The sequence below is a fragment of the Leptopilina boulardi genome, unplaced genomic scaffold, assembly GCF_019393585.1.
Source record: "Leptopilina boulardi isolate dan_hultmark-lab unplaced genomic scaffold, ZJU_Lbou_2.1 LbouV2_397, whole genome shotgun sequence".
Classification (NCBI taxonomy): Eukaryota; Metazoa; Arthropoda; class Insecta; order Hymenoptera; family Figitidae; genus Leptopilina; species Leptopilina boulardi.
The window spans coordinates 17,054-42,500 of NW_026137970.1; the positions used below are offsets into that span (position 1 = coordinate 17,054).

At 32.8% G+C, this 25,447-nt stretch overlaps 2 protein-coding genes across 2 annotated transcripts in view; one reads left to right on the forward strand and one right to left on the reverse strand.

Annotated features, from left to right (window-relative positions):
- Positions 1-827: 827 nt before the first annotated feature.
- The window catches only part of LOC127288890 (uncharacterized), a 32,631-nt gene continuing 8,011 nt past the window's right edge, over positions 828-25,447 (reverse strand). The window contains exon 7 of the transcript XR_007844103.1: positions 828-1,110. The gene's annotated coding sequence lies outside the window, so the exon portion shown is untranslated. The remainder of the gene's footprint in view (positions 1,111-25,447) is intronic.
- LOC127288907 (ribonuclease H1-like) lies at positions 23,491-23,808 on the forward strand. The gene has a single exon (XM_051316612.1). The coding sequence runs from the start codon at positions 23,491-23,493 to the stop codon at positions 23,806-23,808; it is 318 nt and encodes a 105-aa protein (XP_051172569.1).

The window sequence follows — 25,447 nt, forward strand, 5'->3', positions numbered from 1 at the left end:
TCCAGTTTCTACTTTTTACATGACACTCTCTACTTCACATCCTACTTTACACTTTACTCTATCTATTTCTCATATTTTACAGCCTACTCTACACTTTTCGCATCCCACTTTCTACTTCTCACTCTTACATCCCATTTTCCACGAATTATTTTTCATATCCCACTATCTATTTCTCATATTTCACATCCTACTCTACACTTTTCACATCCCTCTTTCTACTTCCCATTCTTACACCCCATTTTCCACGTATCCCTTTTCATATGCCACTATCTATTTCTCATATTTCACTTTCTACTCTACACTTTTCACTTCCTACTTTCTACTTCTCATTCTTACATCCCATTTTCCATGTATCACTTTTCATATGCCACTATCTATTTCTCATATTTCACATCCTACTCTACACTTTCTACATCCCACTTTGAATTTGGGAATTAAAAACAGGAAACATTACGGAATTTACTTTCTGGATAGATGGATAAGGGTGCAGTCCTATGACGGCGAGAAAGCAGAGTGCAAAACTGAAAACCATGAGTGCAAAAGAGATGAAAAGATCTCGCTATCCTTTTTACTCTCATGATTTTCAACTTTGCATTCTGTATTCGAGCCGTCATGGGACTGCATCCTAAAAAAGAATGCGACAATGAATGGATTAATGAGTAATGAATAAGAGAAATGCACAATTAGATGATTGTATGAGAGGATGAAAAAAGAAAGAAGGAAAGCGTTTAACACGTTTAACATGAAAATATTACCCGTCGCCTCTTAAGGTCTGTTGTATAGTCCAGTAACTGAGCTGAAGGGCACGCACCATTTGCCTTATGCTGTGCGTCGGGTGTTGATGGATATATTGGAGAATCCTCTCCTCATTCGCTGGGTTTCTCGCCCTCCTAGGTGCACCCGCCCTGTTTCTATTATCAGGAACCAAATTACCATTCTCATTTCCTCGTTGGATGACTCTGAGAATGGTATTATGGTTTGGTCGAAGTGCAGGGTGCCTCTGCCTAAATGCGGCAGCTGCTTGGTGAGCATTATACCCGTGTTCGCCGTACAACATTACCATCTCCATATAATGTCGTGCAGTATATTCACCCATTTTATATTATAAATCTGTAATGTAGACGTTGTGTCGTAATCATCTTTACACAAAATAAATGAAATTTTCTTTCTAAATTAAAAAATGAATTCTTTTATATCATTATTCGCACACTTCAGGTATCAACGATATTTGGTTAAGAAATAATTACATAATAATTTATTATTTTTAACTAATATCACAATTAAAAATCAAGTAAAAATCACGAAAATGTTTATTTAATTAAATTCAGAGACCCCAAAAACTTTTATATACTAAGTTTCATAAAACTTTGTCGACCAGAATTTGTTATACATTTTGAGATTATAGTATCAATTTTTTCTGTAACAGTAAAAGGGTTAAAAAACGTGAAAAGAAGCAATATAAAATTAAAAGAAGAAAATTTAAATGAAAAATGAAAAGTTAAATTAATTAAAAACCAATCAAATTTACCTAAAAAAATAATTTATATACAAAATAATTAAAAAAAAATTCAATAAGGTTTACTCTAAAACTTTTTGTGAAATAGTATTTTTGCTGACAGGCATGAAATGAAAAAGTAATTTGAAAAAATGCATAAATTAAAAAAAAATTATTTATAAATAACATAGCCAGACAAAAAAAGTGTCTTGATCTGAGTTCGAGACATATACAGGGTGATCGGAAAATCGTAGCCGAAAAGTGGTCCAGGTGATGAGGGCGATGTACAGAGGTGGAATGTTTTTCGGTTTGGAAAAATAGCTCATAGTTCTCAAAAAAATTAAAATTTCCAAAAACAACAATGGTTGCTATGCTATGGTGATGGTTGCTACGGAAATAGTTCCTATGGTAATGGTTTGCATCGAATCGGTTGCCATGGAAACGGTTGCCATGGAAACAGTTGTCATGGTAAGTCCTATAACACTTTCTACCTTTGGTCCTAGAATTGATCATGAACTCGGTCTAATCTTCGTCCTAAAACTTATCCTAAAAAACTTTTTACATTTCGTCTTGAAACTGCTCCTAAAACACTTTCTACACTTCGTCCTGAAACGGTTGCTATAGTGCCAGAAAGTGTTTTAGGATCAGTTTTAGGACGAAGATGAGACTGAGTTTTAGGATCAATTCTAGGACCAAAGGTAGAAAGTGATATAGGAGCAGTTTCAGGACGAAATCTAAAAAGGGTTTTAGGATCAGCTTTAGGACGAAGATTAGACTATCTTCGTCCTAAAACTGATCCTAAAACACTTTCTACCTTTAGTACTCAAATTCGACTTATGACACTTTTTACATTCATCCTAAAACTGATCCTAAAACACTTTCTACCTTTAGTACTTAAATTCGACCTATGACACTTTTTACATTCGTCCTAAAACTGATCCTAAAACACTTTCTACCTTTAGTAATTAAATTCGACCTATGACACTTTTTACATTCGTCTTAAAACTGATCCTATATCAATTTCTATCTTTAGTCCTAGAATTGGTCCTAATTGTTGGTCTAATCTTCGTCCTAAAGCTGATCCTAAAACAATTTTTATATTTCTTCCTGAAACTGCTCCCATAACACTTTCTACCTTTGGTCCTAGAATTGATCTTAAAACTCAGTCTCATCTTCGTCCTAAAACTGATCCTAAAACACTTTCTACCTTTAGTACTTAACTTCAACCTATGACACTTTTTACATTCGTCCTAAAACTGATCCTATATCACTTTCTATCTTTGAACCAAGAATTTGTGTAAATAATTAGTCTAATCTTCGTCCTAAAGCTGATCCTAAAACACTTTTTATATTTCGCCCTGAAACTGCTCCGATAACACTTTCTACCTTTGGTCCTAGAATTGATCCTAAAACTCAGTCTCATCTTCGTCCTAAAACTGATCCTAAAACACTTTCTACCTTTAGTACTTAACCCCTTCGCAGTCCAGTTAAAAATCGCAGGTAGGCCTAAAACGGTCCTAAAAAAAGTTTCCAAAAAAATATGACTTCATCATATTTAAGGTTTTTGTTGTCGCTGAATTCGAATTTGAGGTCAGTTTTTCAAAATTCAAAATGGCGGATCGGATTGATTTTTTTAAAATTTGTCCGCAATATTGGATCCGCCATTATGAATTTCAAAAAACCGACCTCAAATTCGAATTCAGCGATCCCAAAAACCCCCGAGTAACAAATTTCAGACAAATCGGATTGATTTTTTAAAAATTTGTCCACCATAATGGATCCGCCATTTTGAATTTTGAAAAACTGACCTCAAATTCGAATTCAGCGACTACGAAAACCCCCGAGTAACAATTTGTGGTCAAAACGCATTAATTTTTAAATTATCCGCCATATTGGGTTGCCAAATTGGATCCGCCATTTTGAATTTTGAAAAACCGACCTCAGATTCAAATTTAGCGACCCCGAAAACCCCTGAGCAACGAGTTTCATGTAAATCTGATAAATTTTAAGTTTTCATGGTCGCCATTTTGGGTCCGCCATTTTGTTTTTTTGAAATCTGACTTTAAAATTGGATTCAGCGACCCCAAAAACCCCCAGGTAACAAATTTCAAGCGAATCAAATTAAATTTAGTATTATATTTTTTGCGGTGGCCATATATGGCCACTTGCACAAAGGTGGCACGACTTTTTCTGGCCACATATGGGCCCTGGACTGTCCAGGGGTTAAATTCGACCTATGACACTTTTTACATTCATCCTAAAACTGATCCTAAAACACTTTCTACCTTTAGTACTTAAATTCGACCTATGACACTTTTTACATTCATCCTAAAACTGATCCTAAAACACTTTCTACCTTTAGTACTTAAATTCGACCAATGACACTTTTTACATTCGTCCTAAAACTGATCCTATATCACTTTCTATCTTTGAACCTAGAATTCGTCTAAATAATTAGACTAATCTTCGTCCTAAAGCTGATCCTAAAACACTTTTTATATTTCGTCCTGAAACTGCTCCGATAACACTTTCTACCTTTGGTCCTAGAATTGATCCTAAAACTCAGTCTCATCTTCGTCCTAAAACTGATCCTAAAACACTTTCTACATTTAGTACTTAAATTCGACCTATGACACTTTTTACATTCGTCCTAAAACTGATCCTATATCACTTTCTATCTTTGAACCTAGAATTTGTGTAAATAATTAGTCTAATCTTCGTCCTAAAGCTGATCCTGAAACACTTTTTATATTTCGTCCTGAAACTGCTCCGATAACACTTTCTACCTTTGGTCCTAGAATTTATCCTAAAACTCAGTCTCATCTTCGTCCTAAAACTGATCCTAAAACACTTTCTACCTTTAGTTCTCAAATTCGACCTATGACACTTTTTACATTCATCCTAAAGCTGATCCTAAAACACTTTTTATATTTCGTCCTGAAACTGCTCCGATAACACTTTCTACCTTTGGTCCTAGAATTGATCCTAAAACTCAGTCTCATCTTCGTCCTAAAACTGATCCTAAAACACTTTCTACATTTAGTACTTAAATTCGACCTATGACACTTTTTACATTCGTCCTAAAACTGATCCTATATCACTTTCTATCTTTGAACCTAGAATTTGTGTAAATAATTAGTCTAATCTTCGTCCTAAAGCTGATCCTGAAACACTTTTTATATTTCGTCCTGAAACTGCTCCGATAACACTTTCTACCTTTGGTCCTAGAATTTATCCTAAAACTCAGTCTCATCTTCGTCCTAAAACTGATCCTAAAACACTTTCTACCTTTAGTTCTCAAATTCGACCTATGACACTTTTTACATTCATCCTAAAACTGATCCTAAAACACTTTCTACCTTTAGTACTTAAATTCGACCTATGACACATTTTACATTCGTCCTAAAACTGATCCTAAAACACTTTCTACCTTTAGTAATTAAATTCGACCTATGACACTTTTTACATTCGTCCTAAAACTGATCCTATATCAATTTCTATCTTTAGTCCTAGAATTGGTCCTAATTGTTGGTCTAATCTTCGTCCTAAAGCTAATCCTAAAACACTTTTTATATTTCGTCCTGAAACTGCTCCTATAACTCTTTCTACCTTTGGTCCTAGAATTGATCCTAAAACTCAGTCTCATCTTCGTCCTAAAACTGATCCTAAAACACTTTCTACCTTTAGTACCTAAATTCGACCTATGACCCTTTTTACATTCCTCTTAAAACTGATCCTAAAACACTTTCTACCTTTAGTACTTAAATTCGACCTATGACACTTTTTACATACGTCCTAAAACTGATCCTATATCACTTTCTACCTTTGGTCCTAGAATTGATCCTAAAACTCAGTCTAATCTTCGTCCTAAAACTGATCCTAAAACACTTTCTACCTTTAGTACTTAAATTCGACCTATGACAATTTTTACATTCATCCTAAAACTGATCCTAAAACACTTTCTACCTTTAGTAATTAAATTCGACCTATGACAATTTTTACATTCGTCCTAAAACTGATCCTATATCACTTTCTATCTTTGGTCCTAGAATTGGTCCCAATTGTTGGTCTAATCTTCGTCCTAAAGCTGATCCTAAAACACTTTTTATATTTCGTCCTTAAACTGCTCCTATAACTCTTTCTACCTTTGGTCCTAGAATTGATCCTAAAACTCAGTCTCATCTTCGTCCTAAAACTGATCCTAAAACACTTTCTACATTTAGTACTTAAATTCGACCTATGACACATTTTACATTCGTCCTAAAACTGATCCTAAAACACTTTCTACCTTTAGTAATTAAATTCGACCTATGACACTTTTTACATTCGTCCTAAAACTGATCCTATATCTCTTTCTATCTTTGGTCCTAGAATTGGTCCTAATGGTTGGTCTAATCTTCGTCCTAAAACTGATCCTAAAACACTTTTTATATTTCGTCCTGAAACTGCTCCTATAACACTTTCTACCTTTGGTCCTAGAATTGATCCTAAAACTCAATCTAATCTTTGTCCTAAAACTGATCCTAAAACACTTTCTGGCACTATAGCAATTGTTTCAGGACGAAGTGTAGAAAGTGTTTTAGGATCAGTTTTAGTATGAAGATTAGACCGAGTTTTAGGATCAATTCTAGGACCAAAGGTAAATAGTGTTATAGGGCAGTTTCAGGACGAAATGTAAAAAGTGTTGTAGGATCCGTTTTAGGACGAAGATTAGACCGAGTTTTAGGATCCATTCTAGGACCAAAGGTAGAAAGTGTTATAGGACTTACCATGACAACTGTTTCCATGGCAACCGATTCCATGCAAACCATTACCATAGGAACTATTTCCATAGCAACCATCACCATAGCATAGCAGCTATTGTTGTTTTTGGAAATTTTAATTTTTTTTTGAAAACTATGAGCTATTTTTCCAAAACGAAAAACATTCCCCCTCCGTACATCGCCCTCATCACCTGGACCAATTTTTGGCTACGATTTTCCGATCAAATATATTCCTATATATTTTGATGCGCTAAATCCGAATCCGATATCAGAATTTGGCAAATGGGTCCTGGTTTTGCCCTAACCTCAAAAAAACCTTATTATACATCGAAGTTTCCAAAGAAACAAATTATACCATACATATCGAGAAAAATTAGGTAAGCTCATAAAATTTACTACTTAGGTCTTTATGAGGTTGCTGATTACGGACCCGATGTCAAGTTTAAAGAATTCAAAATAGCGGATCCAATATGGCGGGCAAAATCCTAAAATTAGACCTAAGTTGATAAAATTTGTTATTCAGGGGTTTTTAGGGTCGCTGATTACGAATCCGATGTCCGTTTCTAAAAATTCAAAATGGCAGATCTAATATGTCAGACAATTTTTTTTAACATTTATTCAGATTCGTTTGAAATTCGTTACTCGGGGTTTTTCGAAATCGCTGATTACGAATTTGACATTAAATTTTTAATTTGTAACCCCTAAAAATTTCTAGTAATTAATTTCAATTTAGGTCAAATGTTAGGATTTTTGGCCACTATTTTGAATTAATATGTTGTTGCGTTTGATTTTGATCAATCAAAAGAAACCATTTTAGCGATTTTAAGGTATTTTTGAGGTTAGGGCAAAATCAGTACCCATTGGACAAATTCTGATGTCGGATTCGGATTCAGCGCATCAAAATACATAGGAATACATATGTCTCGACCACAGTTAACGAAACTTTTTTTGTGTGTGGCTGCGTAATTAATATTTTTGAAAATAAACGTTCAGAAATATTTTTTTCCCTTAATATTTTTTTCAAAAATCAATAAAAATCTAAACTTTCTAATCAAATTTTAAATATTCCTGTTTCTAAACATTAAAATGTAATCAAATAGAAAATCTATTTTAGCCAATACTGGCTCAATATCGGCTCAGCACTGGTTATCTAGTACTACAACAGAGATACTGCTAAAGTACTACTAGAACAAATAGAATAGAACACGGAGAGAAGGGCGTAGTAGATCTTACTACTATCTCAGTTAAATCTACTAAACAGTATCGTTCATTTTGGACGGACTAAACATTCAGTTAAATGAACGATACTGATAGTAAGAAAATTTACACGATTATCGATAGAAAAAAATTTACCGACAGAAACGAAATGTAGAAATCTGATTGGTTGTCCGCAATCTGGTTAATTGTGGACAACCAATCAGATTTGTGCATTTTTATTCTGTCGGTAAATTTTTTTGTGTGACAGAACTGTAGTAGTCCTCTGACTATACGCTGTTTAGTAGAATCTGGACTAAACGTGTTTAGTAGAATAGACTAAATCTCTTCTCTCCGTGAATAGAAACTTTTGAAAAAGTATGGGGAAAGTGTGGGAAGACTTATGGGATGCGAAAATAATTAGTTTTTCTCCAACATTTAATTTTTCTCGTTAAATTTCTCAAATTTGAAACTTTTAAAAAAGTATAAGGGAAAATATGAGATGCGAAAATAATTAATTTTTCTCAAAAATTTAATTTTTTTTTGTTGAATTTTTCAAATTTCAAACTCTTGAAAAAGTATGAGGAAAGTATGCGAAGTATGTGAAGCCAAAATAAGTAATTTTTCTTAAAAATTTAATATTTTTCGTTGAATTTCTCAAATTTCAAACTTTTGAAAAAGTATGGGAAGACTATGGGATGCGAAAATAATTAGTTTTTCTCCAACATTTAATTTTTCTCGTTAAATTTCTCAAATTTAAAACTTTTGAAAATGTATAAGGGAAAGTATGGGATGCGAAAATAATTAATTTTTCTCAAAAATTTAATTTTTTTTTGTTGAATTTCTCAAATTTCAAACTCTTGAAAAAGTATGGTGAAAGTATTGGAAGAGTATAAGTTTCGAAAATGAATAATTTTTCTCAAAAATTTAATTTTTTTCGTTGAATTTCTCAAATTTCAAACTTTTGAAAAAGTATGGGGAAAGTATGGGATGCGAAAAAAATAAGGTTTGTCAAAAATTGAATATATTTCGTTAAATTTCTCAAATTTCAAGCTTTTACAAAAGTATGGGGAAAGTATGGAAAGAGTATGAGATGCGAAAATAATTAATTTTCCTCAAAAATGTAATATTTTTTGTTGAATTTCTCAAATTTCAAACTTTTGGAAAATTCTCTTTTACAAAAAAAATTATTTTTTCGACCAATTTCTTAAATTTCAAAGATTTGAAAAAGTATGGGAAAAGTATGAAATGCTAAAGTAATTAATTTTTCTCAAAAATTTCAATTTTTTTCGTTGATTTTCTCAAATTTCAAACTTTTGAAAAAGTATGGGAAGAGTATAAGTTTCGAAGATGATTAATTTTTCTCAAAAATTTATTTTTTTTCGTTGAATTTCTCAAATTTTAAACTTTTGGCAAATTCTCTTTAAAAAAAATTAATTTTTTAAAAAAACCTATTAATTTTTCGACAAATTTCTCAAATTTTAAAGATTTGAATAAGTATGCGGAAAGTATAGGAGAAAGTTTGAGAAAAATTACATTTTTCGTCATATTTCTCAAATTTAAATTTTTTTGAAAAAAGTATACATGAGCCTCCGGAAAGTAAAACCACACATAAAATTTTTTAATTTTTTTTAGTTGGCTCCCCAAGTACAGAAAAAATCAATTTTCAAAAAATAAATTGTATTTATTACAAAGTCATTGGAAATAGGTTGGAAATAAATAAAATTCATTTTTTTTTAATATCAATTTTTAGGTTACCAGAGTTTAACTCAAAAGTACAGACAAATTTTATGTGTTGTTTTACTTTCCGGAGGCTCACATAAAGTATTGGGAAAGTATGGGAAGAGTATAGGATGCAAAAATTATCAATTTTTTTCAAAAAATTACATTTTTCGTTAAATTTTTTATCAAGTTTCAAACTTTTGGCAAATTCTCTTTAAAATAAAATTTAACTTTTTTTTTCTTTAATTTTTTTAAATTTCAAAGTTTCCAAATGTATGGGAAATTTAACGAAAAAAAGAAAATTTTTGAAAAAAATTAATTATTTTTGCATCTTATACTCTTCTCAAAATTTTCTTTAAATGAAGTTTCTTTAAAAAAAATTATTTTTTTTAAAGAAACTTCATATTTTTTATTAAAAATTTTGTTATTACAAAAAAATTTTTTAACGAAATTATAATTGGCTTAAATTAGAATTTTTTAAATAACATATTTTGTTAAATAAAATTTGGTTTAAAAAGAAATGGTGTTAAATGATAATTGAAAAAATGAAAATTCATTTAGAAAATAATGATATTTAATAAAGTTTAAAATCAAATTTAATAAATAAATAATAATAATATTTAAATAAATAAATATATAATCTCTTTTATATTTTTTTATAACTTACATTAAGAAAAAAATTATGCTTTCAAAATTTGTTTGAATCGAAAAAGGTCAATCAAAAATTTAAAAAATAATAATTTTACATAAAGAAAATTTTAGCTGTTGAAATGATGTCATTAAAAAAATATTTCTAGAAATATGTAGTAAATAAACATAATATAACATAAATTACCTGAATTGAATGTGCAGAAGAGAAGAAGAGGAAGAAGAAACGAAAAGGAAACAATTTTAAACGTTTTTGAAAAAATTTACGGAAGTTAAAAAATATCACCAATCGTTGGTTATGTGCACCAAAACGTCAAATAATAAAAAAAATAAAGCTATGAAGCTAGAAACAACTGAAAGTCGAGGTTTGTGAAATAACAGGGTGCGCCAGAAGGAAGTTTAAATAAAAATGTAATGTTCCCTCAAAATTCATTTTCATTATAATTTGTGGATGTGTTGGAAAGTATTTTAATGAAGATTTTAAAATAGTTTCACGTTGCCGATTTAAAAAAATTGATTTGAAACAATAAAAAAGTGTTTTTTTGAAAAAATTGAAGTTTTTCAAAATCCATACGATTGCTTGTTCCGAATCATGAAAAAAGTCTATAAAAAAATCAGCAATGAAAAATAATAAAAATTGCGACAGAAGTTTAAATTTTTAGTCTTTAGAAATTTCAAGTTTCATTAAAAAAATTATTAATGAAAAAAAGTTAATTTTTTTAATCAAAGTTAAATAATTAAATTAATAATAAAAAAATTTGCAAGATTCTTGGAATCGAACTTGCATCTTCCGATCACCAGCCCAGCTTTTGATCCACAAGCCTATTGAACCTTAAAGTCGATGTTAAATTGAGATGATATTTAAGTTTTGTCAATTATTTTAAGTAAAAAAAATTGATTTTTTTGTCAAAGAAATAATAATTATTCAAAAATTGTGTTGTTTGACAGTAATTGCCAATAGATGACAGCTTTTTACAGGCGTTTTTTTCCCTGAATTTTCTATTAATTAAATTTAAAAAAAGATAAAAATGTTTTTTAATTTTTCTCGCTCAATTAAATAATTGAGAAAGAAAAAATGAATAGTCATTAATAAATTTATTATTAAAATTAAATATTTAAATAACCAAAAATTTTTGATAATACAAAAAAAAAATTTCGTCAAAAAAAATAATTCTGAAATCAATCCAAAGAATGATTACAGAATCAATTTTTTTTTTTAATTTAACGAAATTAAAAATAATTTTAAAAGTTATTAAAAAATAATTCTTTCTGAAAAACCATTAATTAATTAATGTATTTTTCTATTTATTTTATTAATTAACTCGTTACTTATGTATGCATGTTTGGAAGCTTTCCGACAAGTTTCGAATCTTTAAAAAATCGCAAAAAAATAATTTGCTTCGCCACAGTTCACAATCTTCATGCCAGGGACCAAATCTTCATAAATTGTAAAAAAAAAATTTTGTCATAGTTCGCAAACTTACCGTCAAGGTTTAAATCTTTAAAAAATCACAAAAAAAACATTTTCATTGTCATAGTTCACAATCTTTCCGCCAGGGATCAAATTTTGAAAAATTGTAAAAAAACCATTTTTTTGACATAGTTTGCAAGCTTTTCGACAAGTTTCGATTCTTTAAAAAATCCCCCAAAAAAAATTTTCTTTGTCATAGTACAAAATCTTCCCGCCAGGGATCAAATCTTGAAAAATTGGAAATAAATTTTTTTTGTAATAGATCGCAAACTTACCGCCAAGGTTAAAATTTTTAAAAAATCGCAAAAAAATTTTCTTTGCCATAGTACACAATCTTCCCGCCAGGGATCAAATCTTGAAAAATTGGAAATAAATTTTTTTTTGTAATAGATCGCAAAATTACCGCCAAGGTTTAAATCTTTAAAAAATCTCTAAAAAATAATTTTCTTTTCCCTAGTTCACAATCTTTCCGCAAGGATTCAAATCTTGAACAATCGCAAAAAAATAATTTTTTTGCCATAATTCGCAATCTTCCCGCCAGGGTTCAGATTTTGAAAAATTGGAAAAAAAAATTTTTTTGTTATAGTTTGCAAACTTACCGCCAAGGTTTAAATCTTTAAAAAATCGCAAAAAAAGTTTTTTTTGCCTTAGTTCACAATCTTCCCGCGAGGGTTCAAATCTTGGAAAAAAAGATTTTTTTTCCAAGGTTCAAATCTTGATAAATTGGAAAAATATAAATTTTTTTGACAAAGTTTGCGAGCTTCTCGTCAAGCTTAACTCAAAATTAAAAAAAAATGATTCTTAAATGATTTTAAAAATTGATTCCAAAATCAATTTTTTTTTTAATTTTATAGAATTAGAAAATTTATTTGATTTTCTAAAAAAAAATAATAGAATTTGTGTTTTTAAATAAAAATAGTCTGGTTATGACGGTATATTTTATTAAAAATTAAATGCATGATAAAGTAAGAAAAAAATCTTTACGTTTTTTTCATTTATTTGGAAAATTCAAAACTGTACACATTTTTTATCTACTTATTTTCATACTTAGAAAAATTTTATTTTGTAATGACATTTTTTTACAGATAATATTTTAGTAAAAAAAAAAATTTGAAACAACCAGGAATCGAACCCACGATTTTTGGGTTAGCAGTTGAGTGCAGTATCCACTTGTCTATTAGACCTTGTTTCGGTTATCTTCAAGCAGATGATGTTTAAGGAACGAAAAGTTTTTCATTCCAAAAAAAAATTGATTCTGAAATCAACCCAAAGGTTGATTCCAGAATCAATTTTTTTTAATTGAATAAAATTAAAGAATTTATTAGATTTCCTGAGAAAATGAAAATATTGTCAAATTTTCTTTAAAAAAAGATAATATAATTTGTGTTGTTTAATGAAAACAGACACCAGATGGCAGGTTATGACGGTCGTTTTTTTCAAAAATTGAAAATTCATGATGTAGAGAAAAAAAAATTTTTACGTTTTTTTCATTTATTTGGAAAATCCAAAACTGTACACATTTTTTATCTACTTATTTTCAAACTTAGAAAAATTTTATTTTGTAATGACATTTTTTTACAGATAATAATTTTAGTAAAAAAAAAAAATTTGAAACAACCAGGAATCGAACCCACGATTTTTGGGTTAGCAGTTGAGTGCAGTATCCACTTGTCTATTAGACCTTGTTTCGGTTATCTTCAAGCAGATGATATTTAAGGAACGAAAAATTTTTCGTTCCAAAAAAAAAATTGATTCTGAAATCAACCCAAAGGTTGATTCCAGAATCAATTTTTTTTAATTGGATAAAATTAAAGAATTTATTAGATTTTCTAAAAAATTTAAAATAGTAAGATATTGTCAAATTTTCTTTAAAAAAAAAATAATATAATTTGTGTTGTTTAATGAAACCAGACACCAGATGGCAGGTTATGACGGTCGTTTTTTTCGAAAATTACAAATTCATGAAAAAGAGGAAAAAAATTATCTTTTTTCGTTTCTTTAATGATCGAAAAACCTGTAAATTTTTTTTTTTTTTATTGAATTTTTTACCCATTAATTTTTTTTTTTTTGAAATACATTTTTTTTACAGATAATAATAATAATTAAGAAAAAATTTTTTATCGAAAATAAATTGATTTGAAATCAATTCAGAGATTGATTCCAGAATTATTTCTTAATTATAAAATATTAGTTTATTTATTACTCTTCAAAAAAAAAAATTACGTAAACAATTTAATATCAACAATGTTACGGACGGATTTCCGTAATTTTTAATTTTTTTTTTAAGCAATAAATACTATTTATTAAAAATAATATTTATTTTATCAACGCTACAACTTTTTGTCAATTAAATACCTACGTCTATACAACACACAACACACACACATACTAAGTTTTAGACACTAGAATAGTTAAATGATATTTCTAATTATTCAATAAATATTTATTAATTCATTTTTTTTTTATTATTTAAATTTCTAAATTAAAGTTTATTTCGCAAATGAGTTCAGATTATTGAACTACATATTGCGAAATAATTCAAACTAAATTAACAGTCGATTTCGCAAGTTGTGGGACTTACACTCTAAGAGTTGCCACATTATTTTAGGAAAATGAGGAAACACATAAAGTATACCGTTAATAAAGGTGGTTGAACCGATCACGCCACATTTAAAATGCAAGTTTTGCTAAAACTTGCATGGAAACAACGAGGTGTTGATTGCAAAATCAACCCTCCCACTACCTAAAATTATAAACCAAATGGGTGTGATCGTTGCCACAAAATTATTATTCAGGGAGTCTTATTTTGTATTTCCCGCAAGGCGGACGTATTACCCGCAAAAAGGCGGAAGAATTTTTATTAAGTTTTGTTCCCACCAAAGGTGGTTGATTTATTAATTTACTCCCCTCAGTAAGGGTCGAGCCTGTCTAATTATCTGAAATTAAAAGTGCATTTTCCACAATTTGTGACGTCGTACAAGTTATAAAAAGTTCATTGAAAAAGAAGGATTATTTTAACAAGCATAAAGTGGTATTGATATAAAAAGTGCTGAGTTCTTAATTCACAAATTATATCGTTTGTTATCTACAGAATTGTTTATATTTCAACCTTATCGTTTAGTTCATTCAGATTTGGTGAACCCAAATTTCTGAATTTATAATGAACGAGGATTGAAATATTGAAATAATTGTTTAAGTACAGCAAATAATTCCAGTTTATTAAAAGCAAAAATATAAAATATAGGAAAGTAAAAGATCGACTTCTATATTCCATAGAGTCGTATGACAGCAGAGAGTTCAAAATCCTCGAAGAGTTAGAAAAGTAATGTGATACTTTTCCGTATTATTTTAATTGTATTTATTGAGGTGAGTGTTTCTGAGTTTATAAGCACTACGTGAAATTGCCAAATTTTATAACACACACTATCACACTTACTCTAAACACACAAATTATTTCTCGTGTTGATAAAATCTTTATTTTGTTTTTGGGTTATTTTTATTTGTTGCATTTACGATAAACAATATTTGTTTGTGAGACTTGAATTTAAAAATTCAAGTAGCTTAAAGTAGCAAAGTTTCTAATTGTAATCATTTTATATTAAAGATTTTAATTGGGGAATCGAATGTACACACATTGAGGGTTGTATGAATAAATGTTACCTTATATTATGTCAATGCAATTCTCAATTTATTTAATCGCCTTTATTTGTGTTATCTCAATTCTTTCTTTATAATCATTTTCGATAAAATACCGTCTATCCGGGGGTGTTGAATGGATAACACTCTGAACAACAGTCCACTACCTTTTTCTAATTTGCTTAGCGAAGAGCTATAACGCTTTCCGAATAAGCGGGTTGTTAATAATAAAGATTAGTGTGGTTTCTAACTTATTATTTTTCTTCAAAATTTATTTTACTTTATTTATTTTTTTTTGTTAATCAACATCCGTCTTTAACAAAATGGTGGCAGCGGTGGGATTTGTCGCTCATATTTTTGAGAAAATGATTTGAAAAAGAGAAAAATGAGAGATCAGTAAAGAGTGAAAAAAAAAATAAATTTTCTTTCCAAAACGTATATGTTTTAAAAACACAATTACAAATACACATTAAATACTGAGAATTTAAATGATGAAAAAAATGATGAAATTGAATTTATACACCATGAACAATTATTAAAGTGAAAAATTTATTTATTGTGTCTATGTTACGATGTTTTAATTTTCAGACAAAATTTTTTTTTGGGGATTTTTGTCAAGTGCGCGAGTAGGATTTTTGTTTATTTTTGTTTGGTTCGCTAACGTCGAACCGAGACACAGTAACTACCCTTGCATTCGGCAAGCTCTGGTTTCTCTAAAAATTCGGGAAAAATTCCTCGACCTAACCTTGCCGGAAGTGTGTAGCCACTTGGGCAAGTGAGAGGATTAAAGTACGAAAAAGTACAAAACGCGAATTTAAAATTTTTTTGTTGTTGAATTAAAAATTCTAAATGTTTAATTTTTCGAAATACGACAACAAGAGTAAATCCGAAAAACAGAGTAAAATTCGAGAACAAATCTTATCGAGAAGAAATATTAGTCCGGAAAAATTCGATGCGGTAAAAAGACAATTATTCGTGGAAAAAGAAAAAATCAAAGATAAGCGTTCAGAAAATAGTTATAGTACATTAGCGCAATCGTTGCGAAAGTTGAACATGTCGGATTAATTAAATCGAGTTATTTATTGGTTGCGAATTCAATGACCTACAGTAGCTAGGTAGTTTACGGGGTTAGTGTGTTCGTCATATTACGAAACACTAAGAGAACCGAGTCGCGGCCAGAGTGCTGAATCGGCAGAATATATAGGTGAAAGAATTAAAATAATAATAAAGGAAAAAGATACAAGTTACAATGAGTCTATAAAAGAATTTTATTTGCGTTAATAGAAGCGAATCATTAAACTTTATTGGGTGATTAGATTTGCGAATTAGAAGAGATGACATATAATTGCTGTATTAATCGAACAGCAGTAGATGTGTGAAGGCGATTTTTTTCTTTCAATTGCGGTAATGAGTATAGAGAATACGGAATACGAAACCGTGTCGTGTTACATAGTCATATGAGTATTTAGAGAAAAAAAAATATATCACATTTTTTTTTTTGTGTAACTATGAGGAGTCTTGTTTTTTATTGTTTTTTTTTATGAATTCAACTATTAAAGTTTTTTAAATGGCGTCCTTACTGTTCAATGAATTGGTACCGTCCTACGTGCATGAAGCGTATAGCAGAGTATTACACAGCGAAGATATAGTTGGTGGATCAGCAGCATTTATTATTACTTCTGAGACAAAAGAAAATTTTATTTCCGCGGAACTTTTATCTACTGAATATTGGCCTTCGGACGTTACTGTTGTAAATTTATTTGGAGAACATTTTAGGGTGTTAGGTGGAATTATCTTAGAGGTAGAAGGTTACGAAACATACTTCGAGGTCATTGAGCCAATCTACCCTACTATAGAGAACATTGAAGTAGCAGTGATAGGTTGGAAACAAGCGGGCAGTGTAGGTTGGTTGTCTCACCCGTTAATTAGTGCCTATTTCGAAAGCTTCGGAATATCGACTGATTAATTTAAAAAAAAAAAAAAAAAAAAAAATTAACGAATTTATTTTATTTGTTTTTTTTTGATCTCTGCGTCCTAAACAGGAAAAACCATGACGGACCAGGAACAAAACGGGGAACGCCGTCGATCCGGTAATGGTGGCGACAACCATGGACACGCTGATAACCCTTTCGCGGCCAATAGACGTGAAAATTTAAATGCATCAAGTGTAGCAGAACTGTATAGAGATAGGACAGATTTAGGTTTCCATTCGGGGGTACCTCTTCAGCGACCATTTATCGCAAACGGCGAAGAAGATGCCGGCTTTGCCGCTGCCCGATCTATTGCGGATACTTTAAATATACAAACTGCCCTACAACAGATAAGGGTTTTCGATGGGAGGAACATGTCGGTAAAAGATTTTATACAGGATATAGTAATGGCAGCTTTGACTTTCCCTCCTGAATATGAAGGAACTTTAATCGCCTCGGTGCTAGGAAAATTGTCAGGAGCAGCAAGGGACTGTACCGAAAATAAACAATTTGCCAGACTTACGGATATAATAGATTTATTGAAAGAAAGATTCGCGCCCGGGCAACCGTTTGAAGTATATTATGGGGAAATCATGAATTTAAAAATGTATAGGAACGAGAACCTAGCCGACCTTTATGACAGGTTGTTGAGACTGCTCAGTGGGGCAAGTGCAGCCTTACGCGCCAGTTTCGACGCTAATATAGAGACAGCGACCATGAATGTAGTAAAGCAAACGGCGTTAAAAACATTTGTTGGGGCCTTGCCGGATGAAATCATTAATGCGGTTGACGCACGCGCCCCTAGGAATTTAGAAGAAGCTTATAGGTGTGCGAAGTCTGCGCAGGACAGAAAAATGAAACCTATTAACGGAGGTTACGCGTCATACATTACTAATTACAACAACGAAAATCAGGGGGGAGGGCCCCAGCCTAGGGGAAGGCAAAATAGTGCAAGAGATAATCGAGATTACGAAGATAGGAGGGAGAGAAATAGGTATCAGGTTGCAAATCGGTCTAGGAGGGGGAGGTATCCAGATATAGGTAACTACCAGCCCAGTTACGAGACAAGAAACGACAGAAGTTACGATCGAAACTATGGGAAAAATATTTATGGAGAATCTCAGGAAGACAATACGGGGCGCAGCAATGACTATGACGACCCCAGACTGTATAACCCTAATGCGAATAGCAATAATTGGGGAAATAGGCACCAAAGTCCTAGCAGATATTCACAAGATAACCGTTATAACACTAACAGAACTAGGGAAAGCTGGGAAAATAGATACCCAACCGATTATAGAAGGGGAGAAAGAAACATGTATCAAAATAGTAGAGCCATTTCAGTAGAAAGGGACGACACTAACCGTCCTTTAAACTGGGAGCTGGCTCGTCGGGAAGGCGCTACGACGAGCTCGAACAACGAAATGCGTCCAACAGTGGTACGTTTCCAGGAAAACCAGTAATTTTCAAAATAAGCGAAACGGTAACAGAATCGCCCGCAGTAAAATTACCGGGAAATTATTTGGTAGGGGGAAAAGCTAGTTTCTTTGTAGATTCGGGGGCGGACATAAATATTATAAAATCAGATGCTTTAAGCCCGGATGCACCGGTCAAAACCTCCGAAGCGTCATACATGACAGGAGTGTCAAAAACTAGGGTTTATACTTTGGGTACAGTTGATATTACCATATTTGACAAACAATACACGTTTCATGTAGTGAAACCAAATTTTGGGGTCAGAACAGACGGTATTATAGGAAGGCCATATTTAAGAGAAGAAAGGGCCAATATTAATTTTTTTTATAATTCACTAATAACTGCATCGAGACCAGTACAACCCATTCCATTTATAGATCAGGAATCACATGACGCTAGACATAGTTTGAGGAAAGAGGTTAAACCAGTACCGCGTCTGTTTAGAATCAAGGCTAGAACTAGGCAAATAATAGACATTCCAGTAGCCAATCAAGACCTTAAAGAGGGATATTTACCGAGAATAGAAGCCCCAGCCGGGTTAATGTTAGGTGAAGCATTAGTAAAACAAAAGAAAGGAAAATGCAAAATTATGGCAATTAATACTACGGAAAAAGAAATCGAAGTAGCTATACTCCCCCAACAGCTTTATCCGTTTGATTATGTAGATGAAGAAGAAATTTTTAGCAATCAGCAAAATAACCAACAAGAAGTTAAGGAACAAAGGGTTAAGGCAATTCTCGACAAAATGAATTTAGAGGGTTTGAATGAAGAAGAACTGAGTTATGTAAAAAAATGGATAGATCTAGGACAAGATAGGTTTCTAGCACCTGGCGACAAACTGCCAGTCACGCCTTTAGTGAAACATTACATTCCACTGTCAGACGATAAACCAATAAAATGCAGACAATATCGACAACCTCCTGAATATGAGGAAGCCGGAGCAAAGCTTTTAGCAAAAATGTATGGAGATGATTTGATCGTAAATTCAAATTCGAGTTACAATTCACCCGTCTTAATAGTACCAAAAAAGGCAGACAAAGAGGGGAATAAAAAATATAGATTAGTTATCGATTTTCGCGCGCTAAACGATAAGATGGAGGGAGACAGCTATCCAATGCCCCTGATTAGTACAATCTTGGAGAGGCTAGGGGGCGCTAAATACTTCTCCGTTTTCGATTTAGCTATGGGGTATCACCAAATAGGTACGGCAGAAGAAGATCAACACAAGACAGCGTTTTCATCGGGCAGGGGACACTACCAATACAAAAGAATGCCCATGGGTATCAAAAATGCGGCTCCCACTTTTCAAAGACTAATGGATAACGTTTTAACGGGTTTACAAGGACCAGAATTGTTTGTTTACTTAGATGACATCATAGTATTCTCGGCCACGTTAGAGGAGCATGATAAAACCATTATGCGTTTATTAGAGAGATTAAGAAATGCTAAATTAGCCCTACAACCGGAAAAATGTGAGTTTCTGCGCAAAGAAGTAGCTTACTTAGGACATTTAGTAGGGGAGGACGGAATAAAAGCTGACCCAAAGAAAATAGAAGCCATAAAGGATTTTCCAGCACCAAAAAATCAAAAAATGATACGTGAGTTTCTAGGTATTACTGGCTATTATCGAAAATTCATAGCTAACTACGCTAAAATCGCGAAACCTCTGTATGAATTATTGAAAAAGGATAAAATTTTTAAATGGGATTCAGAAGAAAGGAAAAGTCTACGTGCGTTAAAAAAGGAGTTGTGTAGAAATCCAATTTTGCAACACCCGGACTTCTCAAAAATTTTTAAAGTTACTACGGATGCGTGTGAACATGCCATCAGTGCAGTAATCACACAAGAAAAAGATGGCATGGATTTGCCAATTGCATTTTTTTCTAGGACTTTAGTCGGAGCGGAAAAAAATTATGATCCCACGGAAAAAGAATGTTTAGCTGTAATTTACGCGCTGGAAAATTTCAGGCCCTATTTATATGGAAGGAAATTCATACTAGCATGCGATCACGAGCCGTTAAAAATCATAAACGAGGCTAGGAAACCGACATCGCGCATGACAAAATGGTTATTACGATTGCAGGATTACCATTATGATTTCGAATGTAAACCGGGAAAAATAAACCGTTGGTTAAGAGGATTATCGGAGAATCCAAAAGAAGAAAAGTCAGATTCACAAGAAGAAGAATCTACAACTAGCGGTCAGGAAACGAGCGATAGCGTGATGTCTAGCGATAATTCGAGTGACGAAATAGAAGAAAATTCGGAAACTATTCATGTGTTACCTATTAGTAGTGCAGCTAATTGTAATAAAAAGCGAGCTAGTGAAGTTTTAAACAATTTGCTAGAGAAAAATAAAGCTGGTCCTTCAACGGGAAAAACGAGTAAAGAACAGACAAAAAAAGGAGCGTCTAATTATTTTAGGAATAGGGCTAAATCCGACACAAATGTAGATATTGAGCAAGGCACAGTAATAGAGAATAAACCTAAAAGGGGTAGACCACCGGGGAAAACTAAAACTAAAGAAGCAATACAGCCTGTGAATTTTACACCCATCGCGTCAAGGTTAAGTCCGAGAACTAAAACCGAGCCGGTAGTCGTTATGGAGAAAAACTCAAAAACTATTTATGACACACTCATCTCAGAAAGTAATGAATCAGATACGGAATCAGAAACTAGAGTAGAGGCAGAAGATGTACCGATTTTGCGAAAAAGCCATAGTATGTTACCGTCTTTAAATGACACGAATGCAGAGGATACTGATGACGAATCAAGCGAAAGCGATAGCACTAATAGAGTTATACAACCTATCAGGAGCGACGAAATCGAGGTGTATTTAAGTCCTCCCGTAGATACATCAGAAGAAGAAAATGAGGAGGATGTAACGATATGCGAAACCGTGGAAAATGCGCAAAGGCCCAACCAAGAAATGGCAGATAGTATTAGAGAATCAATCAAGCGTTTCGATTTAACAATGGCCGGTCATCAATCATATTTTTGGGATGATGAATTCGTTGAGGAACAGGCGAATGAAATAGAAAATGAAGAAGAAATAGATCAGGACGAAGTTAGATCAATAGATGAGATTATAGCGGACTTACAGGAAATCTCAGAACAAATAAATCAACCGGACAAAAGCACCTCGGAGAATAGCAATTTAGAAAAAGAAACTAGAGATTCGGTAAAAGACGCTATAAATAGTAAGAAAACAGTCACTTTCGACACTCCCATCTCAAGGGCGAGACCTAACGCTCAATCAACCCCCTATATACCTAACCCGATTAGGGAAGAATCAGAGTTAGACGATTTAGAAATAGAGCCTAGGCAAAAGGGAGTAGTTCCACGTAAAATAATAACGAACGAAGTAAAAAGGGTGCCTGATAAAAATACGATAAGATTCAGACCTGGGATAAACATAGCGATGCCCCACATTGACGTTCGAGAACCTCCTTTTCAAAACACGAAACAAGATGAAAAGGAAATTAAACTAGATAGGCTAAATGTTCTAACCTATGATAGAGGACCATTAACAATTATGTTCATTTTATGTCAGCAGATGCAGAGCCATCTACACCAACGATTAAGTTGCTGATAGCGACAGGAAGAATAGATTTGCAGGAAATAAAAAGTAGCAAACCGAGGGTAGGGCAAATTCTAATTACGCCAAAAGGGAAATATAGGACTTTCACAGTAATTATAACAGAAAAATGCGATCAAAAAATAAAAGAAGAGGATTTAGATTTCGCTCTGCATAATCTTAGAGCCATTTTAATTAAAGAGGGGATAAAACGATTCAGGGTGTCGCGCTATGGTGATCTATTGGATGAATGGGGTGAAAAAGGTATAGAAAAGTTAGTGAAAACATTTCGCAGTAGTGAAATTGAAATCAAGTTATGCTACGGAAAAATAAGCATTCCTACAAAGGAGTATCGCGAGAAAATAATATCAGAATACCATGACAGTTTAATAGCAGGTCATAAGGGGGTGAATAAAACTTACCAGCGAATAAGAGAAAAATTTACATGGCCAGGATTAAAACAAGATATTACTGAATATATCCGAAAATGTAGAAGTTGCGCGCAAAGAAAGATAATACGAACAAAAAATAGAGAACCAATGCTCATAACTGATACACCCCTAGAAGCGTTCGACAAGGTGTGCCTAGATACGGTAGGAAAATTACCCACTACGGCGGATGGAAATTGTCACGTATTGACTATGCAAGACCAGTTAAGCAAATATTGCATATTTATACCCGTCCCAGACATAAGTGCGACGACAATAGCTCACGCTCTAGCAACGCATTTATTTTCAATTTATGGAGCACCTAAAACCATCCTAACAGATAGGGGTAGAATGTTTACTAGCAATTTAATGAGAAGGTTAGCCAAACTTTTTAAAGTGTCACAAGTAACCACTACTGCTTATCATCCACAAACAAATGGTGCCCTAGAGAGAAGTCATGCTGTATTAGCAGAATACATTAGGCATTACGCTAATTCAAACGACGATTGGGATCGCTTATTGCCCTTTGCAATGTTAGCATACAATACCTCAGTACATAATGCGACTAAATTCACACCTTATGAGGTAGTATTTGGGAAAAAGGCAAGGATTCCTACATCTTTTCCCACAGAAGAGAAGTTAGTAACGTACGAATCCTATTTGCAAGAATTAGTTACGCGGCTTATTGAAATCAGGAGGCTAGCGGCAAAAAATATAATAGACGCTAAAATCAAATCAAAAGGGGTTTATGACCAACAAGCTAGACCGTTGGATATAAAAGTAGGGGATGTAGTAGACGTGAAAGAGGAGGTCAGAGCAGGGAAGTTCGAACCCTATTATCACGGACCCTACGAAGTCATTTCAATAACTGAAAATAGCAACTTAATTCTATGCGATGCTGAAGGAAAAAGGTTTAGAAAACACAAAGACCAAGTCAAAAAGGCGTACTTATGACTAGAAAACGAAGCAGGATTTCTAGAAGATAGGGAAGGTTTCATACATGTTTTTACCGACGGGGCTTGTAAAGCTAATGGAAAAGAATCAGCAAGAGCAGGTATAGGAATCTGGTTTAATAAACAACATCCTCTTAATGTCAGTGAAAAAGCAAAGATGAAACAAACAAATAACGGAGCCGAAATAGAAGCTATCGTGAAAACAATTAACATACTAAAGAAAAAGGGTTTATGCAAAGTCAGGATACACACCGGCTCTAAATTTGCGATAGATGGTTATCTGAATTGGTTACCGAAATGGAAAGAAAATGGGTGGAAAACGAACAGAAGGAAAACGGTAGTTAGTAAGGAGATATTTAGCAAGCTAAGCGATAACATAACCGGGATCAAAGTAGAACTAATTTACGAACCGGGGCACAGTGGAATAAAAGGCAATGAAGAAGCAGATAAATTAGCTAAGCTAGCTATAGAGTAGAGAGACGCATATTGTCTAAATCCAATAGATTAGCCAATTTAACTAAAAGGCAGTTTAAATTTTTGGTTGCAGAATCATAGCCGAAATGAAGGGGATAACGCTAATTCTAGCAGGGATATTAGTAGCAATCAGGGGACAAAATTCAGGCATCACTATAATACCAATGAACAAAAGTTCAGGCATTTATTATGAAAGAATATCCACAGTGCTAAGAACCACCGGGTTTTGGAGAACAGCCATTGTATTAGATATGGAAGACTTTTTAGACCAACTACTAATTTTTGAGAAACACGTAATAGCAGCGAACGAGCCATGCAAGAAAATATTAGGCAACACTTGCCATCATTTCGCACCCACGGAAGGTTTGAAAAATAGGCTAGAGATAGCTAAATTGCACTGGAAAGAAGTACAAAGGGTTATTAAAGCTCTAAAACATACGGAATCAACAAACCAAAAATTACCAAATAACAGGATTAATAAGAGAAGTGCACCCTTGATGGGAATACTGGGAAAGCTAATAGGGCCCACTATTGGGGTTTTAACCTACGAAGAAGGGGAAAACTATAAAGCAGTTATGTTAGAACTCAATGAAGCTCAAAGGAATATTTCTCATTTAATGGGCGAACAAACACATGTAGTCCGAGCGGAATTACACAAAATGTATGACATAGCCGAAAAACAACACAATCAATCGCAAGAGTTTAGGGAAAATTTAAGAGCGTTTGAGGACGAAATTTTACGTTTTCGAAATGAATTGGATCACGAAGCTTATTTGCACAATATTAGGAATACCATTGAGAATTGGAACCGCGAAATAGGGATTTACGAACACGGTCTAAGTGAAACACTCGATATAATGTATAAAGCGAAAGAAGGAAAATTGTCACCTAAATTGTTAACAGACGAACAACTAGTGACCATAGCAACAGAGGCGAAGAAGTACTTGAAGGGCGTGGACTTTCCGGTACCTATAGACGATATAACACTTTCAGACGTGGACAGAATCTCACAAACAGACATACACACTAGCGAGAATAATTTGATTATAACCTTAGATATTCCTCTGGTGGAAGAAAGAATTTACACATTATATAAGATGCATGAAGTGCCGGTTTTACAAGAGTCAGGGGAGAACGGAACTAGAGCTTATATATCAGCATATGCAAAATATCTAGCAATTACAAGCGATGAAAGGTATTATTTTTATCTAAATGAGGAACAACTTAAAAGCTGCAAGCGGATAGAAGATAAATACATATGTTATCACATGCACGGAGTTTACGATATTCTGTCAGTACCGGGTTGTGAGGCCGAGCTTCGAAGAAATCCAAACAACGAAACCCTAAAAATTTGTGACATTAGGTTCACTAAAAATCAACAACCACTGTGGGAACCACTGATCACAACAGGTAGTTGGTTATACTCTCTTATCCATTCGGAAATAGTGTATTTGAATTGCCCACAGAGAGAAGCCGAAGCTTATACTTTGGCAGGTATAGGAATTGTACATGTGGCGAGAGAATGTATTCTTAAGTTAGATACTATAGAATTGCCGAGTCTTCAAATTAAAGAAAATCCGTATAGATATCTTTATAAACCCAAACTCGAATTAAAGTTAGAAAATGTATCATTTATACTG

Excerpts from the sequence above, each read along its gene's own strand:
- LOC127288907 (XM_051316612.1), top strand. The coding sequence starts at position 23,491 with ATGAAACAAACAAATAACGGAGCCGAAATAGAAGCTATCGTGAAAACA.